The sequence below is a fragment of the Panulirus ornatus genome, chromosome 9 (genome assembly GCF_036320965.1).
Source record: "Panulirus ornatus isolate Po-2019 chromosome 9, ASM3632096v1, whole genome shotgun sequence".
Taxonomy (NCBI): Eukaryota; Metazoa; Arthropoda; class Malacostraca; order Decapoda; family Palinuridae; genus Panulirus; species Panulirus ornatus.
In genome coordinates, this window is record NC_092232.1 from 13,107,051 (window position 1) to 13,126,536 (window position 19,486).

The following is a 19,486-nucleotide window of genomic DNA, read 5'->3' on the forward strand; positions in this document are numbered from 1 at the left end:
ACTGAAAAGGCGTTTATCTTATTCGTTTGAGAAGAGGTGCGATAGAGGGATCTGTTTAGTGCCAGTCAATGGACGACACTTGAGGAGAATTCTCAAAAAAAAAAAGTTCCTTGGGACATTTAAAGAGAGAACTAGCGACATTGGCTTAAACGTTTAAGTTGGTAATCGAAGTCATTTCCCTACTAGTCGTTAACATATATGCATATGACCGGCGCACTTGAATAGGACACCCAATACCCAGGATTCGAACCCAGGACATTTTGTGTGGTATTCAGGAACGCTAACGACTACGCTACGATCTCCCCTACTAAAGAAATGAATGTTCTATGACATGTAATATAATACCCTTCCATAAACAACGGGTTTCCCCAATCTACATTTACCTTAACGCGGTGGTAGGGTTTGTGTGGAGCAGTGATGGCTAGAGCTATGACAGTGGGGATTTTCCTTTCCAGGGTAGGGTTAATCATGTTGCAAAAGTCAAGTTTGAGCTCTTACTCCAACACATGTTAGCTATTTTCTCTCCTGTACTTTTCGTTCTACCCTTCCTGTTCTATGAAAACAGAAATTGCTCATTTGAGTTCAAGTGAATTTTTAAGAATATTCTAAACTATTAAGAGTGCTGAATAGCTTAAGAAACTCAGTGGTTGGCTTAAATCTAGATTTTATAATCCAGCCCAATCCATAAACAACGGTGTCTGCAATGGTCAAATCGCATCAGGTTCATGTTATCAGCGGTTAGCATTCTACAGAACCTAGATGTACAAGCGCGGTGGTATATGGACACTAATTTAGTGATGAACGCGCATTTTCATGGAACAACTCAATACCTTCCAACAGCCAGGATTCGAACCCAGGACCTTTTGCGTGGTACCACATTCGGGAATGCTGACAACTAGGCTATTAGGAGCGATCATAGCTTAGTAGTTAGATTTCCGAATACCACTCAAAAGGTCCTGGGTTCGAACCCTGGCTGTTGGAGGTATTGTGTTCTATGACAGTGCGCGTTCATATGCACTCTCTTCGTCGTTCATTTACCTCCGCGCTTGTACGGTAAGGTTCTGTAAAAGGTTAACTGTTGGTGATGTGAGCCTGATGGGATTTGGCCGGCGTAGACTCCGTTGCTGATGGACGCGAGACGAAGGGTATTCGATTACATGTAATTAAACAGTCATTTCCCTGTTAGGGACGATCGTAGCCTAGTTTTTTGCGTTCCCGAATATCACGCAAAAGGGGGCCAAGAGAGGCTTTTCTCTTAGGTTCAGTCCTCTGTTCTTAACGCTACCTCGCTAACGCGGGAAATGGATATATATGTATATATATATATATATATATATATATATATATATATATATATATATATATATATATATGTGTGTGTGTGTGTGTGTGTGTGTGTGTACTATCCCTGGGGATGGGGAGAAAGAATACTTCCCATGTATTCGCTGCGTGTCGTAGAAGGCGACTAAAGGAGAAGGGAGGGAGGGGGGGGGCTGGAATTCCTTTCGTTCTTAGTTTTCCTAAAGAAGGAACAGAGGAGGGGGGAAGTGAAGATTTCTCTCAAAGGCTCAGTCCTCTGTTCTTAACGCTACCTCGCTAACGCGGGAAATGGCGAATAGTATGATATATATATATATATATATATATATATATATATATATATATATATATATATATATATATATATATTAATCTTTAGAAGCACATCTGTTAGATCGGCAGAAGTTTGTCTTCAATCTTTACTGGTGTTGATTGGTACAACTGAGGGACAAACAAAGGATAAAGTCGTGGGGAATTCAAAATGAAACTATTGTCCTTTAAAGAAATGTAAGCTTAACGGAGAAATCCATTCCATCCACACATTCAAGTTCAGAGTAGAGGGGGAGAGAGTCGATCAAGAAAATGATGCAAACTTGAAGAAAGGCGACAACCGCTGAGCAGAGTCGTCAGAGTAGAAGTGGCCTGGGTTATTCGTCATGCATAGAGGCGGGGAAATCAAAGTTCAAATGGGAGAAAAAAGAATGTTACGGAGAGATTAAGACTTGAGTCAATAAGGTTGAGACTGAGAGTAGCTGAGACTGACAGACAGTTAAGCTGGGAGACTGAAGCGGAGAGATACAGGAGCGAGAAATGGGGGGAGGGGGGACTACGTGGAAAGGCTGAACGACCACAGTGACCGTTGGCCTATACCTAGGTTACGTGTTTTCAGCAACCTATCATTGTTTGTTGTAAGTGGATGAGGCGAGGATAGAACAGTGAAGCTTCTTCCACTCCCTCCGTCAACAGTAACTGTAGAAGAGAAAAAAAAAAAAAGAAGTCAAGAAAGCCTGCATGGAATCTAATAGGATATAGAATGAAAAATCTTACTATTTCTTAATCTCATCCTCTGCTTCACCACATAATCTTGTAAGCGTCCGGAATGGAAAAAAGGAACAAATTATGATTTTTCAACTTTTAGTCATTAGGTAGATAAACGAAATTACTTTGTCCGATCTATTTTTGAAGGTATAATCTATTTCGCTTACATCAACAACATTTGGTAATCGCTCCAGCGAAATCGAAATCCCACTCGTGTTTTCTTATTTCGTAAGGGTTTCATTGATTTACGTTGTCGTAAGGGTTTCATTGATTTACGTTGTCTAACTCATTCAAAGCTGAAATTTGTATCAAGTCACCGTAGTTGGAGGGCTTTCCCGGATCGTACATTGAAGACATGTTTATCTTTTGCAATCCATGAGCAAAACGCCAGCCTTATGAAATCTGGGCCTAAATAGCCCGAACATCATCTTGTTTAATAGAATATTTTGGAGGAAACGCAAAACTGATTTATCACAGCTACGGTGATTGTAAAGCCACACATAAAGGATTGTCTTTTTAATGTTTTTACTCTAAACAGTTGGTTTTGCCAACTCTTGTTCCGTTAACTGTAGGAAGCTATCCCAGTCTATAACCAGGTTGGGTTATGCGGTGGTTATATAAGTCAGCAGAAATGACGGGACGACGAGAAGTGATTAAGAAGCGGTTTGTTTCCCTGCGATTAAATCTGCAAGTGGGCGTGACTTCCCAGCACACCCTTAAGTGGAAACACTTCTATAACGTCTCCCTACCGCCTTTGTGTAAAGGGGACTTGAGCCTCGTGACCCTGGATGTCTTGACGACATTGGTATGGAAATGAAACTTTTGCCGGTGACCCTGGATGTTTTAAGAACGCCATTACAGATAATGGAGCAAGGGATACTCAGCCTGCTTTTTAGTTCGGTAATTTTGAGAGAAATATTGCTATTGCTCAAACAGTACATTGAGATGAAACGGTAACTTATTCTGAAATTTGAAGAACCCTTAAACTATGGTTGTATTTCCTTTTGCAATAAAACATAACTGCAGAGAATTCAAAAGGAACAATAGAGAAATGCACGCACGTATCATAGAAGATATAGTAATATGCTCCAATTTATTGAGATCAGTATTGTTGTTCCGGTCTTAGTTCATGTAGCAAATTGATCATAGGACGCGTCCTACCAAACCCTTTGCCATCAACACTGTAATTTTGGTTTGATGAGTGACACTGGATAGCAACAATCCAGTGCTCTGTTAATACCTGCTTCTTTCCCCACGCGTCGAAGCTCTGGAACTCTCTGTTCTCTCATATCTTTCCCAATAACTATGACCTGCCACATTTCAAAAGAAGCTTATTCACTTTCTCAAACATTCGTATATTCTTTCCTTTGTCTTTTCCTTTTCTGTTTCATAATTCTCTCTATATCTCAATTAAGGCCTGGCCTTGATGTGGAGTTTTGTCCATGACTGGAGCCTTCAACGTAGAAAGAAAAAAAAAAGTACAGCCACTGGAAGGAGTCCGCTGACCTAACCTGCAGCAAATATGCGAAGTCTTTGCCCTACCACTTGAGCTGCCCAAGTCTTCAAGGTCAGAGGAGATGTGTGGACTATACTCTGCCTCCGTCACATCACTTAACCAGGAGGCAAAGCATTACGAAAAGCGGTCTACATCAAGTCACCACTGTACACAAGATTACCACGTAAATCTCCTAGGATGAAAGACGTCAGAGGAAGCTAACGTGTCCCTCTGCATACATGAACATTCAGCAGGAATTGGTACGACATCATGAAGGTAATGTTGAGACAGAGGGGGGGTATATATATATATATATATATATATATATATATATATATATATATATATATATATATATATATATATATATATTTTCTTTCTTTCAAACTATTCGCCATTTCCCGCATTAGCAAGGTAGCGTTAAGAACAGAGGACTGGGCCTCTGAGGGAATACCCTCACCTGGCCCCCTTCTCTGTTCCTTCTATTGGAAAATTAAAAAAAAAAAAAAAACAAGAGGGGAGGATTTCCAGCCCCCCGCTCCCTCCTCTTTTAGTCGCCTTCTACGACACGCAGGGAATACGCGGGAAGTATTCTTTCTCCCCTATCCCCAGGGATAATATATATATATATATATATATATATATATATATATATATATATATATATATATATTATATTTTATTTATTATACTTTGTCGCTGTCTCCCGCGTTTGCGAGGTAGCGTTTCACATCTTGGTTACATCCACACACATTTAGGCACCCCACTCTGAGCCTTCGAGGAGGATGAGCACTCCCCGCGTGACTCCTTCTTCTGTTTCCCATTTTAGAAAGTTAATACAAGGAGGGGAGGATTTCTGGCCCCCCGCTCCCGTCCCCTCCAGTATAGTTTTGTGTAGTATAGTAATAAATTCACGTTCAACACGTCTCTGATCAAATGGCATGAGAGTATCAAAGAGTTGCATTTTCGTTAGACCTGTCGATTATGTTACATAACAGGCTCAGCTACTGCCCCCCTCCCCCTTCCCCCATCCCCCAATAACAGAACGTAACATGTGACCCTCCTCCTTTCTTCCAATGTTACATGATAATTGAACGGCTCCTAATGTCCTAAGTCCAAAACTCGTGGTGTTGATCTGTCACTAAGGAGTCTCCAATCACCTTGTACTTCATCCTCCAGAACACTTTCTTCTGGGTCGATACCTCTCTAGCCTAACCTCCTACTGCGGGATGACACGGCTTCCCTAGCTAGGTAGAAAGTACGACTGTCCTTGAACTTAGCTTCCACGATCACCATCCTCGTAGCTTAATTATAAAAAACCCTACCTGCTACTCATGTTTCCTTCTGTTGAATGTCCGCAGCCTTTACAGTGACCAAGCCTGCATCACTTTCCCACAGCTTCAACGTATTTCCCAAACTCCTTAACGCTTCGCTGTTTGTCCTAATTTCTACTCTCAACCACAAACAAATTACAAAACACAGGACTTATCTTGCTTCCTGATGAGGGTGTAGTCCTTCATACAGCTAGGACAGGTAAGACGCAGAGTAGGCGTCATGTTTTATATGTACTAGGTTAGTCTTGAGAGCTTTGGGAGACACGTCCGCCCACGACAGAGGTGAGACCTTGAATGACAGAGAAAGAGAGAGACGGAAAGACATGTGATTTATAGTTGTAGAATCATATTGATTCGTTATTATCATTATTTCATTACATTTTGTTCTGCAGCCCTTCTTCCGAGCACCACATATGTAAGTCATTTTTGCAGGAGGGGTTATCTTAAATGAGCTCTCATGCCGAAGGGGTTAGCGTCGAGGGCAGGAATGAGAGGGAGACCACTCCAATGGATAGATTATTTTAGTGGAAGAGAACAAAGGACACATGTCAGGATAACTTTTTCGAAATGGGTTCAGGTCCATTGCCACTAGAGCCACTGCTTCTTTGGATCAGTGTGAATGACTGCAGAAGGATTGGATTCCTGCATGAATGTTTTCGGAAGATAGCAAAGTTTTATAATAAGGAGGACTGCATCGATGGGATGTAAACTAACTTCAAAGGTGTTGTGACACGGGTCATGAAGCTTAACCCGAGTAAGTATAAAGTAATATATATATATATATATATATATATATATATATATATATATATATATATATATATATATATATATATATAAAACCCCTGCCTGCATGTTTTCATGGTGTATATACACTAGTTTCGATCAAAATTATAAATTCTTCCGACCCAGCAGTTGTATAGGAAAGCAAGATTCTAGATGACGTTAAGATTGCAAGATGTTATTACTGGGTTTGGGCGAAGTCAAGTTTTGGAGGTGGGAAGGGACTGGAAGAAGGGATCGACTAAACGAATGAAAATTAGAACCTAACAAAGTAGGTTACAGATGGGACCACTCAATCCCTTAACTTTTACCTGCAATGCTTTGAGAATCGATGGTGTATGTTTCATGAAGAATATCATTAACCTTGAAAGAAAATAGTATAAGCATGTGTAACCTTGAAATAAAGTTGTCCACCTCAACGGTGAGAGTCTGCTGTGTCCTCCAGTAACACTGCATTTACTACGAATGGGTTTCCCAGTCGTGTGCTTAGAAACATCATCTAGAACAGACTCAGAGCAGCTACAGTAAATGCAAAAATTCCCGTCTCTTTTCAGTCGGTGGGTCTGGTAATAACCCTAGTTCCACACACTGGTCGTGCTTCCGGTATCCCGGCTAGGATTGACTCCACCCCTTCTCAGGTGTCATAGGAAGTTCCCTTTAATTTTTTCAGTGTGTATTTATCAACTCAAGATGTTCCTTACGTCCACAAACGTCTACTCAGTGTTGCAGAACAACTGATCCTCCTGATAAAGTTGTAAAGGGAGACCGGTGCTAAGCAGATAATATTTCCTTTGGTCTCCGTCACCTATTTCTCAGGCGGGTTCCTGTCTGCTTGACAAATCTTCCAACGGTCTTTAATGTAAGTGAGATCGACCACCGATCCATACATAATGCCTAACAATGACCGGCAGGCACCAGCTGGGGAAACCCATGAGATGTGGGGAGTATATGATACCGGCCGGAGATGAGGGTGCCTGGAGGTTGAAACTCCTCCCCTCTTCACCCTCCACTAACCCTTCCCTCCCCCATGTCCACCTCTCTATAAAAAGAGCCGCCCGCCTCGGTATAGCAGTCATTCCTGCAGTATCACGTCGGAAAGGTGGGGCCTTCCCTCTCGCAGGTTTTAGTGACCGTAAACCCTGAAGAGATAGTGTAACTTGGACGTGCCTGTAAAGTGTTGTTCGAAATGGGTGCATGTCAGGTGAAGTGGAGTTTAAGTCTAGTTTGGAAGGTCGGATGTCGAGTCATCGCTCTGTGTACACGTTGTCGTAATGTGTTTGTGTATAGGTTGTTGAAATCTGAAGCAGGGTTAAATTCACATTTCTACTTGGGTATTGATTGCTGGTTTGGTTGGTTTGGATTGGATGGGAGATTCAAGTGCTGTTACGATGAACTGAGTACCTAGTATAATGAAGTGAGAGTATACTGGATGTGTTTTGTTTCGGTGTTTTCTTTCTGTCGCTAGGCTCTGTTTTGCTTGCTTTCGACGGTGTGGATGACTAGGTAGGTGAGGCGGATGAATTGTTTGTTTGTGGGTGAGTTACAGGATTCGATGCCCAGTATAGTTAAAGTTTTATTGAGTGGAATTAGTTAATCATCCAGGGATATACGGGGGTGCAGGTTGGAGTCATGTTTGTCTGGGGTTAAGAGGATGACGGTGGATATCTATGGGATGCAGACCTTCTGTTTTGAATGAATGAAAATTCTATTTGTGTGATGTAATGTTGCATGCTTGTTTTTACTTGGATAGTATCAGTGTTGTGATGTGGTAGTAAAATCATTTGCATATGAAAGGACTTGTACAGTGTTGCTTGCGGGAGGTGCTATAAAGTCATGCATAAAGCGACTGAAGAGAGCTGGGGAAAGAACTGTTCCTTGGAAAACTGCAGCCTAGAGCGTAAGGCCATTTAAAGCGACTCACTTGTCGGCTGGTCTTGATATAGAATGACCACCTTCTGTAATTTTTTGCAGAGGGTGGTGTCAAGTATCTATTACTTGAGGATGTGTCGGGAAACAGCGTCAAATTCTTTGTTGGTATCTGTCGCCACTAGAACAAAGCGGGTGTGAGATTACTGTTGGTCTAAACCACCAGGGATGTGATGTGTGAGGTCCGTATGCAGTACAGCAGTGGGTTTACTGGCTCCTGAGCCTTGTGTGGGCGTGGGAGGTACATTTTGCTTTATTCTGTTGTGGGACAAATCTTTGAAGAATTTGGATGTTGATGACAGAAAGGTGTGTAGAACAAAAGAGGGAAGGTAAGCAATAGAGGGTGGATGGTTTCAGGATGGATGGGGTTTTTATTGTGTAGCATGAAGCAGTTGAAGATGTAAGTGAGCTAGGATTGCCAGCTGGGCAGAAATGTTTCATGTTTTTTATGTTATCAGAACCAGTTCCAGAGGAGTTCTTTCAAATGAGAATATATATTCTCTTTCTTTTCTTTCAAACTATTCGCCATTTCTCGCATTAGCGAGGTAGCGTTAAGAACAGAGGACTGGGCCATCACCTGGCCCAATTCTCTGTTCCTTCTTTTGGAAAATTAAAAAAAAAAAACGAGAGGGGAGGATTTCCAGCCCCCCGCTCCCTCCCCTTTTAGTCGCCTTCTACGACACGCAGGGAATACGTGGGAAGTATTCTTTCTCCCCTATCCCCAGGAATATATATATATATATATATATATATATATATATATATATATATATATATATATATATATATATATATATTCCTAAGAGTCCACGGGGAAAATGAAACACGGTAAGTTTCCAAGTGCACTTTCGTGTAATAATCACATCATCAAGGGAGACAAGAGAGAAATATAAGTCAGTTGATATACAAGGAAGAGACGTGTCTTGGACGCTATTTGGTAAACATACGAATGTCCAAGACAGACAACGAACGTATCATAAACTTATTTTATAAATTCTACAAACAATATATACAACATATATACACACACACAAGGAAGAGTAAGAGATCTTAAATCCCATATTATAGTTTTGAGCTGGATACCACTCTCGTTATACAAGCTAACACAAAAGGTCAAGTATGTTAAGTGAATCACTTCCCAAAATGTTACCATGTTCGCAGCACTTTCGGGGAACTCTCTATAATCTGTAACTGACAAGTGTTCCCACCTAGTCCTTGTGAATGGTATGCACAGTGAGATATTTACAGAGTCTGGGACTTCCATTGGTAGCACTGGGCCAGACAGAAGTTCTGCCCTCTTACTCCAGTAATAGAAATTAACGTTCTAACACTGGTTTTAGGAAACATTTAGGAATCTAAGATGTTGATACCAGAATACTTTAGCATCGTGCATTGACTTGTGTTGTTTGTTGGCAGATGATTCGTGAGCTGGCGTGCGCACTCCTGCTGTTCGCTGGGGTCGTCCACGCCTCCAGCGTCGTGTGCAATCTGGTCAGTACCTATTTTGCATATATGATTAGGTATGCTAAACTATATCTCCTAGTAATATTCTTAAAGAAGGCAGCTTGGCTGACTATCTAGAACACAATTTAACATATATATATATATATATATATATATATATATATATATATATATATATATATATATATATATATATATATATATATAGATATCTGGGAGTGGATCTGGCAGCGGATGGAACCATGGAAGCGGAAGTGGATCATAGGGTGGGGGAGGGGGCGAAAATCCTAGGAGCCTTGCAGAATGTGTGGAAGTCGAGAACATTATCTCGGAAAGCAAAAATGGGTATGTTTGAAGGAATAGTGGTTCCAACAATGTATGGTTGCGAGGCGTGGGCTATGGATAGAGTTGTGCGCAGGAGGGTGGATGTGCTGGAAATGAGGTGTTTGAGGACAATGTGTGGTGTGAGGTGGTTTGATCGAGTAAGGAACGTAAGGGTAAAAGAGATGTGTGGAAATAAAAAGAGCGTGGTTGAGAGAGCAGAAGAGGGTGTTTTGAAATGGTTTGGGCACATGGAGAGAATGAGTGAGGAAAGATTGACCAAGAGGATATATGTGTCGGAGGTGGAGGGAACGAGGAGAAGTGGGAGACCAAATTGGAGGTGGAAAGATGGAGTGAAAAAGATTTTGTGTGACCAGGGCCTGAACATGCAGGAGGGTGAAAGGAGGGCAAGGAATAGAGTGAATTGGATCGATGTGGCATACCGGGGTTGACGTGCTGTCAGTGGATTGAATCAGGGCATGTGAAGCGTCTGTGGTAAACCATGGAAAGCTGTGTAGGTATGTATATTTGCGTGTGTGGACGTATGTATATACATGTGTATGGGGGTGGGTTGGGCCATTTCTTTCGTCTGTTTCCTTGCGCTACCTCGCAAACGCGGGAGACAGCGACAAAGCAAAAAAAAAAAAAAATATATATATATATATATATAATGTACTTTTCTTACAGAACCACAGATGTGTGTATTATCACTTATGCGTAGACGGCTTCATAAACACGGATGGGTCCGGCATAATCGACCCTCGCACTCCCGAACCCGTGCCTGACAGCGTAAGTACACTCCGTCTTTTTAAGCGTTCAGAGGATACTCATGTAAAAAATAATTTCGCAAATGTGCGTCCAAGCAGCAGGAGCTGATTCTTTCTTCTCCACCAGGTGCCATACGCTCGCTGCGAGAAAATTGGAACGGTCTGTTGTCGTCATCCCGACAACCCTGATGGTCCGGACGAGGTAGTGGACGCGACGTGCCCCTTCCACCATAGGTGCGTCTCGAATCAGCTTTGCATCGACGGTGTGATAAACACTTCCGGCGTCGGCCTAATCGACGTGCGCGTCAACGAAAACCTCGTAAGTGACTCAAGGGCGCCTGGTTCTCTGTTGCACTAGCCTAGTCGATACTGCTATACAAGTCTGAGATCTGTGGCCTCTGAGACTGGGATATTCTTTTTGAAGCGGGAAAACTTATATGTATATATATATATATATATATATATATATATATATGAAGTCTGTTTTACACGACAGGACTGCACGAACCCAGACTATGCGAGTTCGCCAGCAGTGTGCTGCAGGAAGCCCTACCCAGCAGAGAGTTGTCCGGAGACCAACACCTGCGTGCCCAGAGGCCAATGTAATGGCGAGACCTCAGACCCCAAAGGGACATACATAGTGAGTATTGTTACATGTTGATATGTGTCTGGTTGCTGTCAACTTCTTATTGTTTGAGTATAGCTCTCTGCGTCTTTTAGTGGTAGTATCCTTGATGAGACCTTTACATCCATTGAAGGTGTTACACCCTCCCCTGAGGTGACTTTTCACGCACTGAGTAAAATAGGCGGAGTCCAGAAACACCCTCTCTCTCTCTCTCTCTCTCTCTCTCTCTCTCTCTCTCTCTCTCTCTCTCTCTCTCTCTCTCTCTCTCTATCTATCTATCTATCTATCTATCTATCTATATATATATATATATATATATATATATATATATATATATATATATATATATATATTTCTTCTTTTTCCTTACATATTTGCCATTTCCTCGTTAGCAAGGTACCTTTAAGAACAGACGACTGAGCCTTAGAGGGAATATCCTCACTTGGCCCCCTTCTCTGTTCCTTTCTTTGTGTGTGTGTGTGTGTGTGTGTGTGTGTGTGTGTGTGTGTGTGTGTGTGTGTGTGTGTGTCCACCATGTCAGGTTGCCTTCAGCGGGCTTAAGTAGGATGTCTGAAGGGACTCTGGATAATGTTGATACATGAACTTCATGATGTCCCTAAATAAACTTCCTTTGGGCACGACGGTGCAACCGGCGGGTATACTGGCGTGACCTTTGACCTAACCCTTTAAAGACAGGTCACAAAAAAGGCCATACCATGACACATGTGGGGGTGGGGGGGTCGTACCAGTGTGTAAAGGGATTGAAACACATAAGCGATTTCTTTCCTTGGTCAAATGTGAGTGAACTACTAGAGACTTAGAGAGAGAGAGAGAGAGAGAGAGAGAGAGAGAGAGAGAGAGAGAGAGAGAGAGAGAGAGAGAGAGAGAGAGAGAGAGAGAGAGAGAGAGAGAGAGGTAAGCACTAACGTATCATTCCTCCCACAGGACTGCTTCCTGGATGACGGTAAGACGGAGGTGGGTGTGTGCTGCGATCCCCTAGGCGTCCGCGAGACCTGCTCCAGTGACGGCAGCCTAGAATGTGTGGCCAAGGATCAGTGTATTGGAAAAATTCCTCTGCATGAGAATGGAGACGATGTGGTAAGTCGATTCGTGATATCGCATCGACTGATTCGCTTGTGTCAAGTTGAAATCTCCAAAGATGGTATTTTGAAAACAAAAAAAAAAGCTGGTGGTCGTGTATAGCGTAGTGGCGTTATGAGCTTATTGATTTTACGGCTGAATGCTTTTGCTCGACACTGTTGTTTTGACTTAAATATACCAGTGTGGATGATGTGGTTTCGTGAGCATCTTAGGAAAATGATTAAGTCGGCATCATCCACAGTTTATTGATCATTCCAACAGTGGGAGATCTACTCCCGAAGCTTGCGATGAACACTTGAGACTTGTGATGGTTTTGTCGCTAGTAAAGAAATTAGTCTGAAGTCTTTATTGACATGGTTTCTCATTCTCGCGAAGAGGTGGTTGTAATTTGTCAGGAAACTTAGAAAAAAGAATTTCATGGCCAATTCATATCGCGTTGATAAATTCACTCGTCGAGACATAAAATGTACCTGAATATTGCGATTATATAATTTGCTCGGTAGAAAACTTTTTGTTACATATAATCTTGCTCGCCAGAAAACTCTTTCGCGTAAGTATATAAATCTTGCTCGCTGAAAAACTTGGAATCATTTTTGGTGGCAAAGAAGTTCCTAAGACCGTATATCATCTCTTTTTGAACGCCCCGTCTTCCGCATACCACACACTTTTCTTGCACACGCCAGTGCTGTTTCCTTAAGCACCTCCCGTTCCTCACCCACTCCCCTAGCTGCATTTACTGTCACCTTTTGTTATGCCAGAATCAAAACTCTCCTGGTATCTCGTCCACACAAGTCTCTTTTCCAAGTTCTTTTACTTACACCATCCTCTTCTCAAGCACATAATTTCCTTTTTCTCCGAAAATCCTCTACAAATCTTCACCCTCGCCTCCACCAGATAGTGATCAGACATCCCATTAGCTGCCTTCCTCAGCACATTCATATCTAAAAGTCTCTCTTCTGCACGCCTATTAGTTAATACGTAATGCAATAAAACCTGCTTACCATCTCTCCTGTTACACATGTATGATCCTCATTTTCATCCACATCACTAAATACCCCATGCGTACCAATTATACTCTCAACTGTCACATTACTCATTTGTATCCGTATATATATATATATATATATATATATATATATATATATATATATATATATATATATATATATATATATATATATATTTTTTTTATACTATTCGCCATTTCCCGCGATAGCGAGGTAGCGTTAAGAACAGAGGACTGGGCCTTTGAGGGAATATCCTCACCTGGCCCTCTTCTCTGTTCCTTCTTTTGGAAACTTAAAAAAAAAAAAAAAACGAGAGGGGAGGATTTCCAGCCCCCCGCTCCCTTCCCTTTTAGTCACCTTCTACGACACGCAGGGAATACGTGGGAAGTATTCTTTCTCCCCTATCCCCAGGGATAATATATATATATATATATATATATATATATATATATATATATATATATATATATATATATATATATATATATATCTATATCTATATATATATATATATATATATATATATATATATATATATATATATATATATATTCATTTATTTATCTTATTCATCTATTATATTTTGTCGCTGTCTCCCGCGTTAGCGAGGTAGCGCAAAGACACAGACGAAAGAATGGCCCAACCCACCCACACACATATGTATATACATAAACGCCCACACACGCACATATACATATCTATACATTTCAACGTATACATACATATACATACACACATATATACATATATACACATGCACATATTCATACATGCTGCTTTCATCCATTCTCGCCGCTACCCCGCCACACATGAATTGACACCCCTCCCCCCGCGTGCGCTCGAGGTAGCGCTAGGAAAGGACAACAAAGGCCACATTCGTCCACACTCAGACTCTAGCTGTCATGTGTAAAGCACTGAAACCACAGCTCCCTTTCCACATACAGGCCCTACAAAACTTTTCATGGTTTACCCCAGACGCTTCACATGCCCTGGTTCAATCCATTGACAGCACGTCTACCCCGGTATACCACATCGTTCCAGTTCACTCTACTCCGTGCATGCCTTTCACCCTCCTGTATGTTCAGGCCCCAATCGCTCAAAATCTTTTTCAATCCATCCTTCCACCTCCAATTAGGTCTCCCACTTCTCCTCGTTCCCTTCACCTCTGACACATATATCCTCTTTGTCAATCTTTCCGCATTCATTCTCTCCGCGTGACCAAACCATTTCAATAAACCCTCTTCTGCTCTCTCAACCACACTCTTTTTATTACCACACATCTCTCTTACCCTTTCATTACTTACTCGATCAAACCACCTCACACTACATATTGTCCTCAAACATCTCATTTCCAACACAGCCACCCTCCTCCGCACAACCCTATCTATCGCCCATGCCTCACAACCATATAACATTGTTGGAACCACTAATCTTTCAAACATGCCCATTTTTGCTTTCCGAGGTAACGTTATCGCCTTTCACACATTCTTCAACGCTCCCAAAACCTTCGCTCTCTCCCCCACCCTGTGACTCACTTATGCTTCCATTGTTCCATCCACTGCTAAGTCCACTCCCAGACATCTAAAACACTTCACTTCCTCCATTTTTTTTCTCTATTCAATCTTACCTACCAATTGACATGTTCCTCAACCCTACTGTACCTAATAACCTTGCTCTTATTCACATTTACTCTCAGCTTTCTTCTTTCACACACTTTACCAAACTCAGTCATCAGCTTCTACAGTTTCTCACCCGCCATCAGCGCTGTATCATCAGCGAACAACTGACTCACTTCCCAAGCCCTCTCATATATATATATATATATATATATATATATATATATATATATATATATATATATATATATAGAGAGAGAGAGAGAGAGAGAGAGAGAGAGAGAGAGAGAGTTTTGGAAAGAGGGGCAAGTATGAAGTCTGTTGGGGATGAGAGAGCTTGGGAAGTGAGTCAGTTGTTGTTCGCTGATGATACAGCGCTGGTGGCTGATTCATGTGAGAAACTGCAGAAGCTGGTGACTGAGTTTGGTAAAGTGTGTGGAAGAAGAAAGTTAAGAGTAAATATGAATAAGAGCAAGGTTATTAGGTACAGTAGGGTTGAGGGTCAAGTCAATTGGGAGGTGAGTTTGAATGGAGAAAAACTGGAGGAAGTGAAGTGTTTTAGATATCTGGGAGTGGATCTGGCAGCGGATGGAACCATGGAAGCGGAAGTGGATCATAGGGTGGGGGAGGGGGCGAAAATTCTGGGAGCCTTGAAGAATGTGTGGAAGTCGAGAACATTATCTCGGAAAGCAAAAATGGGTATGTTTGAAGGAATAGTGGTTCCAACAATGTTGTATGGTTGCGAGGCGTGGGCTATGGATAGAGTTGTGCGCAGGAGGATGGATGTGCTGGAAATGAGATGTTTGAGGACAATGTGTGGTGTGAGGTGGTTTGATCGAGTAAGTAACGTAAGGGTAAGAGAGATGTGTGGAAATAAAAAGAGCGTGGTTGAGAGAGCAGAAGAGGGTGTTTTGAAATGGTTTGGGCACATAGAGAGAATGAGTGAGGAAAGATTGACCAAGAGGATATATGTGTCGGAGGTGGAGGGAACGAGGAGAAGAGGGAGACCAAATTGGAGGTGGAAAGATGGAGTGAAAAAGCTTTTGTGTGATCGGAGCCTGAACATGCAGGAGGGTGAAAGGAGGGCAAGGAACAGAGTGAATTGGAGCGATGTGGTATACCGGGGTTGACGTGCTGTCAGTGGATTGAATCAGGGCATGTGAAGCGTCTGGGGTAAACCATGCAAAGCTGTGTAGGTATGTATATTTGCGTGTGTGGACGTATGTATATACATGTGTATGGGGGTGGGTTGGGCCATTTCTTTCGTCTGTTTCCTTGCGCTACCTCGCAAACGCGGGAGACAGCGACAAAGCAAAAAAAAAAAAAAAAAAAAAAATATATATATATATATATATATATATATATATATATATATATATATTTCTTTTTCTTTCTTTCAAACTATTCGCCATTTCCCGCATTAGCAAGGTAGCGCTAAGAACAGAGGACTGGGCCTCTGAGGGAATATCCTCACTTGGCCCTCTTCTCTGTTCCTTCTTTTGGAAAATTGTATATATATATATATATATATATATATATATATATATATATATATATATATATATATATATATATATAAATATATATATATATATATATATATATATATATATATATATATATATATATATATATATATATATATATATATATATATATATATATATATATATATATATTCCCATGAGTCCACAGGGAAAATGAAATACGATAAGTTCCCAAGTGCACTTTCGTGTGATAATCACATCAAGGGAGACACAAGAGAGAAAATATAAGTCAGTTGATATACATCGAAGAGACGAAGCTAGGACGCCATTTGGTAAACATGCGATTATCCAAGACCTACCAATCGCATGTTTACCAAATGGTGCCCTAGCTTCGTCTCTTCGATGTATATCAACTGACTGTTATATTTCCCTCTTGTGACTCCCCTGATGATGTGATTATTACACGAAAGTGCACTTGGGAACTTATCGTGTTTCATTTTCCCCATGGACCCATGGGAATATCTTTCCCCGTGGACCCATAGGAATATTCTGCAGATGCAGAATGCCTGCTTAAGAAAAAAAAGAATGCGGCGCCAGTACAACACCCCAGCATTTGGAAGGCAAATTTTGAGATGTACATTGTGTTCGGTTCCCAGGATAGAGTGGCAGATGTCAACCATCTCATCCATGCGTAGATTTCCTAACATGGATTGGTGTACCTGAACACACCGAATGCCATGATCTCGACAAAGTATTGTGTGTGTGTGTGTGTGTGTGTGTGTGTGTTGACTTAAACAGGTAATCTATGGACTTCCATAGCCAAAGCTTAAATGCTGATTAATCATTACTTAATCAGAACGTCTTTTTAACTGACATACTTAGATGACCTTTTATGTGTCTAATATTTGACACCGAAACATTAAAATATAACTCATTACGACCAATATCGAAATAGTTTACGGTTATACAGTTTAACGAACTCTTGAGTTGTTTTGCATTTTGAAGAAATATCTACCTCAGAACATCATAATTATTCAGAACAAGATATTAAACCCGAGTTGTTTCCTTTACGTTTCGGCAAATTCATCAGACGTCAGTCAGAAATGGTGAGGGTACTGCGGTTGTCTTGTGAACGAAAGTTTGAAGAAAATAACAGTAAGATGTTTATCATAGACGACTCGTATTCAGAGGTAATGCATTTTCTCCACGAATGACATTAGAAAATACAATTGTGTCTTTCAGGAATGCTATGTCAACAGCGAAGTGACGGGCGTGTGTTGCAGGCAGCCTCTGGAAACCTGCCCTGAAGCGTTCGTGTGCCTACCGGATGTCCTGTGCAAGGGAGAAATACTGGACGAAACGGGCGCATCCGTACCTTACCATCTAGCCGGCTCCTCTGAGCAGTGCCTCCTCAGCGGCAGCGACCCACCTACCGGCATCTGCTGCACAAATCCCATCGAGGAGCCAGAACTTCCCCCAGCAAGTGATGGTTGTGGTATCCGTCATGATGGATATGGACTTGACACTCGTATCAAAAACACCGACTACCAGGCAGGGTTCGGAGAGTTCCCATGGCAGAGTATTATCTTTTTCACTAATTTCACTTTTAAGTGCGGGGGTTCCCTGATCAGTGACCAGTGGCTGCTTACTGCCGCCCACTGTGTCTCTGGCTTCGAGCCTGGCGATTTCCAAGTGAGGCTTGGTGAATGGAAGGTGAACAGCTATGATGAGCCTGGCCAGTACTACGATATCGGCGTGGAGTCCATTACGATTCACCCAGATTTCAATAATGGCAACCTTCACAACGACATTGCTGTGATAAAGCTGGTTGCACCTGTACATTTTACGTATCACATAAATACCGTATGCCTTCCGGAGTCAGGGCAAGTCTTCCCCGCTGGTGAACGGTGCTTTGCCATCGGCTGGGGTAAAGATGCATTTGAAGGTCAGTATCAAGTTATACTGAAAAAGGTCGACTTGCCACTTGTCGAACACAAGACTTGTCAAGAGCAGCTTGGCGCTGCCCGCTTAGGATACTACTTCGTACTTGACAAGTCCTTCCTGTGTGCCGGAGGAGAGGATGGTAAGGACGCCTGCACGGGTGACGGAGGAGGACCCTTGTCGTGCCTGGATCCTAACACTGGCCGATACGTCCTGGCTGGCATCACTGCTTGGGGTCTCGGCTGTGGTGTGAAGGATGTTCCAGGAGTGTATGTAGATGTGCAAGTCTTCCGCGACTGGATAGATGGCATCGTCGGTGAAACTGTGCAAACGCACGGCAGCTACGGCAGGAAGTAAGCCTGTAGCTTAGTGTACACATTCATTTTTTTTTTTGTTACTTAATATTCAATTATGTTTTCTTTCCATGATGTCTTATGTATCGATGATATTAGGAAGTTATGAAATGTTACATACAAATATATGGTCAGTGATATCTTTTCTAATGAATGAGTCCTTTAACCAAAAATTTATCAGACCTTTGTATGAAATTTATTTTGATAGTCGCATGTATATTTTACAAGTTTTAGAACAGTTGAAAAGCTCAGTTTCATATTAAGATCTTTCTTGAAACTGGAAATGTGCACAATTTGATGTGCACGATTTGATGTGAAAAAGGCTAATGTACCGTACCTAGGGTGTATATATACCTTCACAAAAACTAGTTATAGTTCGGTATGAACCATACGGAAAGAAGTAACAAAAAGACTTGGATCAGTATTGAAATAAGAATCATAAGCTATTCAAAACATAACTATCAAAAACCCAGGTCAGTAATAACGACAGTATACAAATACAGTAAGACATTAGCAGTGGGCTTGACCAGTCAGAAAAGTGGCCCAAAACAGCTTTACGATGTAAACAAACTAGCATCTAAATTTACAAATGGGATCCCGGAGAGCTCAGAGACCCTCGGCCCCTTTTCTAGTGTCGATTGTTCTCATTTTTGCATGTTCTAGCCATGTCTAAGTTGAAATGTCGAAAAAAAAAAAAAATGAGGCAACTATCATAATCATTGTGTCAACCCATATCAAAAAGGGATATGACACTGGCACACTGGGACAAGCCAAGTAGGGTTGGCTTATAAGATCAGGAGGTTTCTTGTTTGATTGCTAGAACAGGATGCTGAGGGAGGTTGGACCATGAATTGAATTTGAATATTCTCTCTGGTCTGTGTACAAATAAAATTTGAAGTCGCTACCCC

At 41.6% G+C, this 19,486-nt stretch overlaps 1 protein-coding gene across 1 annotated transcript; it reads left to right on the forward strand.

Moving 5' to 3' along the window:
- The first annotated feature begins 7,044 nt into the window (after positions 1–7,044).
- Positions 7,045–19,480, forward strand: LOC139750224 (phenoloxidase-activating factor 2-like). The gene is made up of 7 exons (XM_071664714.1): positions 7,045–7,069; positions 9,313–9,387; positions 10,369–10,470; positions 10,576–10,767; positions 10,945–11,088; positions 12,019–12,171; positions 17,527–19,480. Exons 2-7 carry the CDS (start codon positions 9,313–9,315, stop codon positions 18,580–18,582), a joined length of 1,722 nt encoding a protein of 573 aa, XP_071520815.1. The 5' UTR covers positions 7,045–7,069; the 3' UTR covers positions 18,583–19,480.
- The last annotated feature ends 6 nt before the right edge of the window (positions 19,481–19,486 follow it).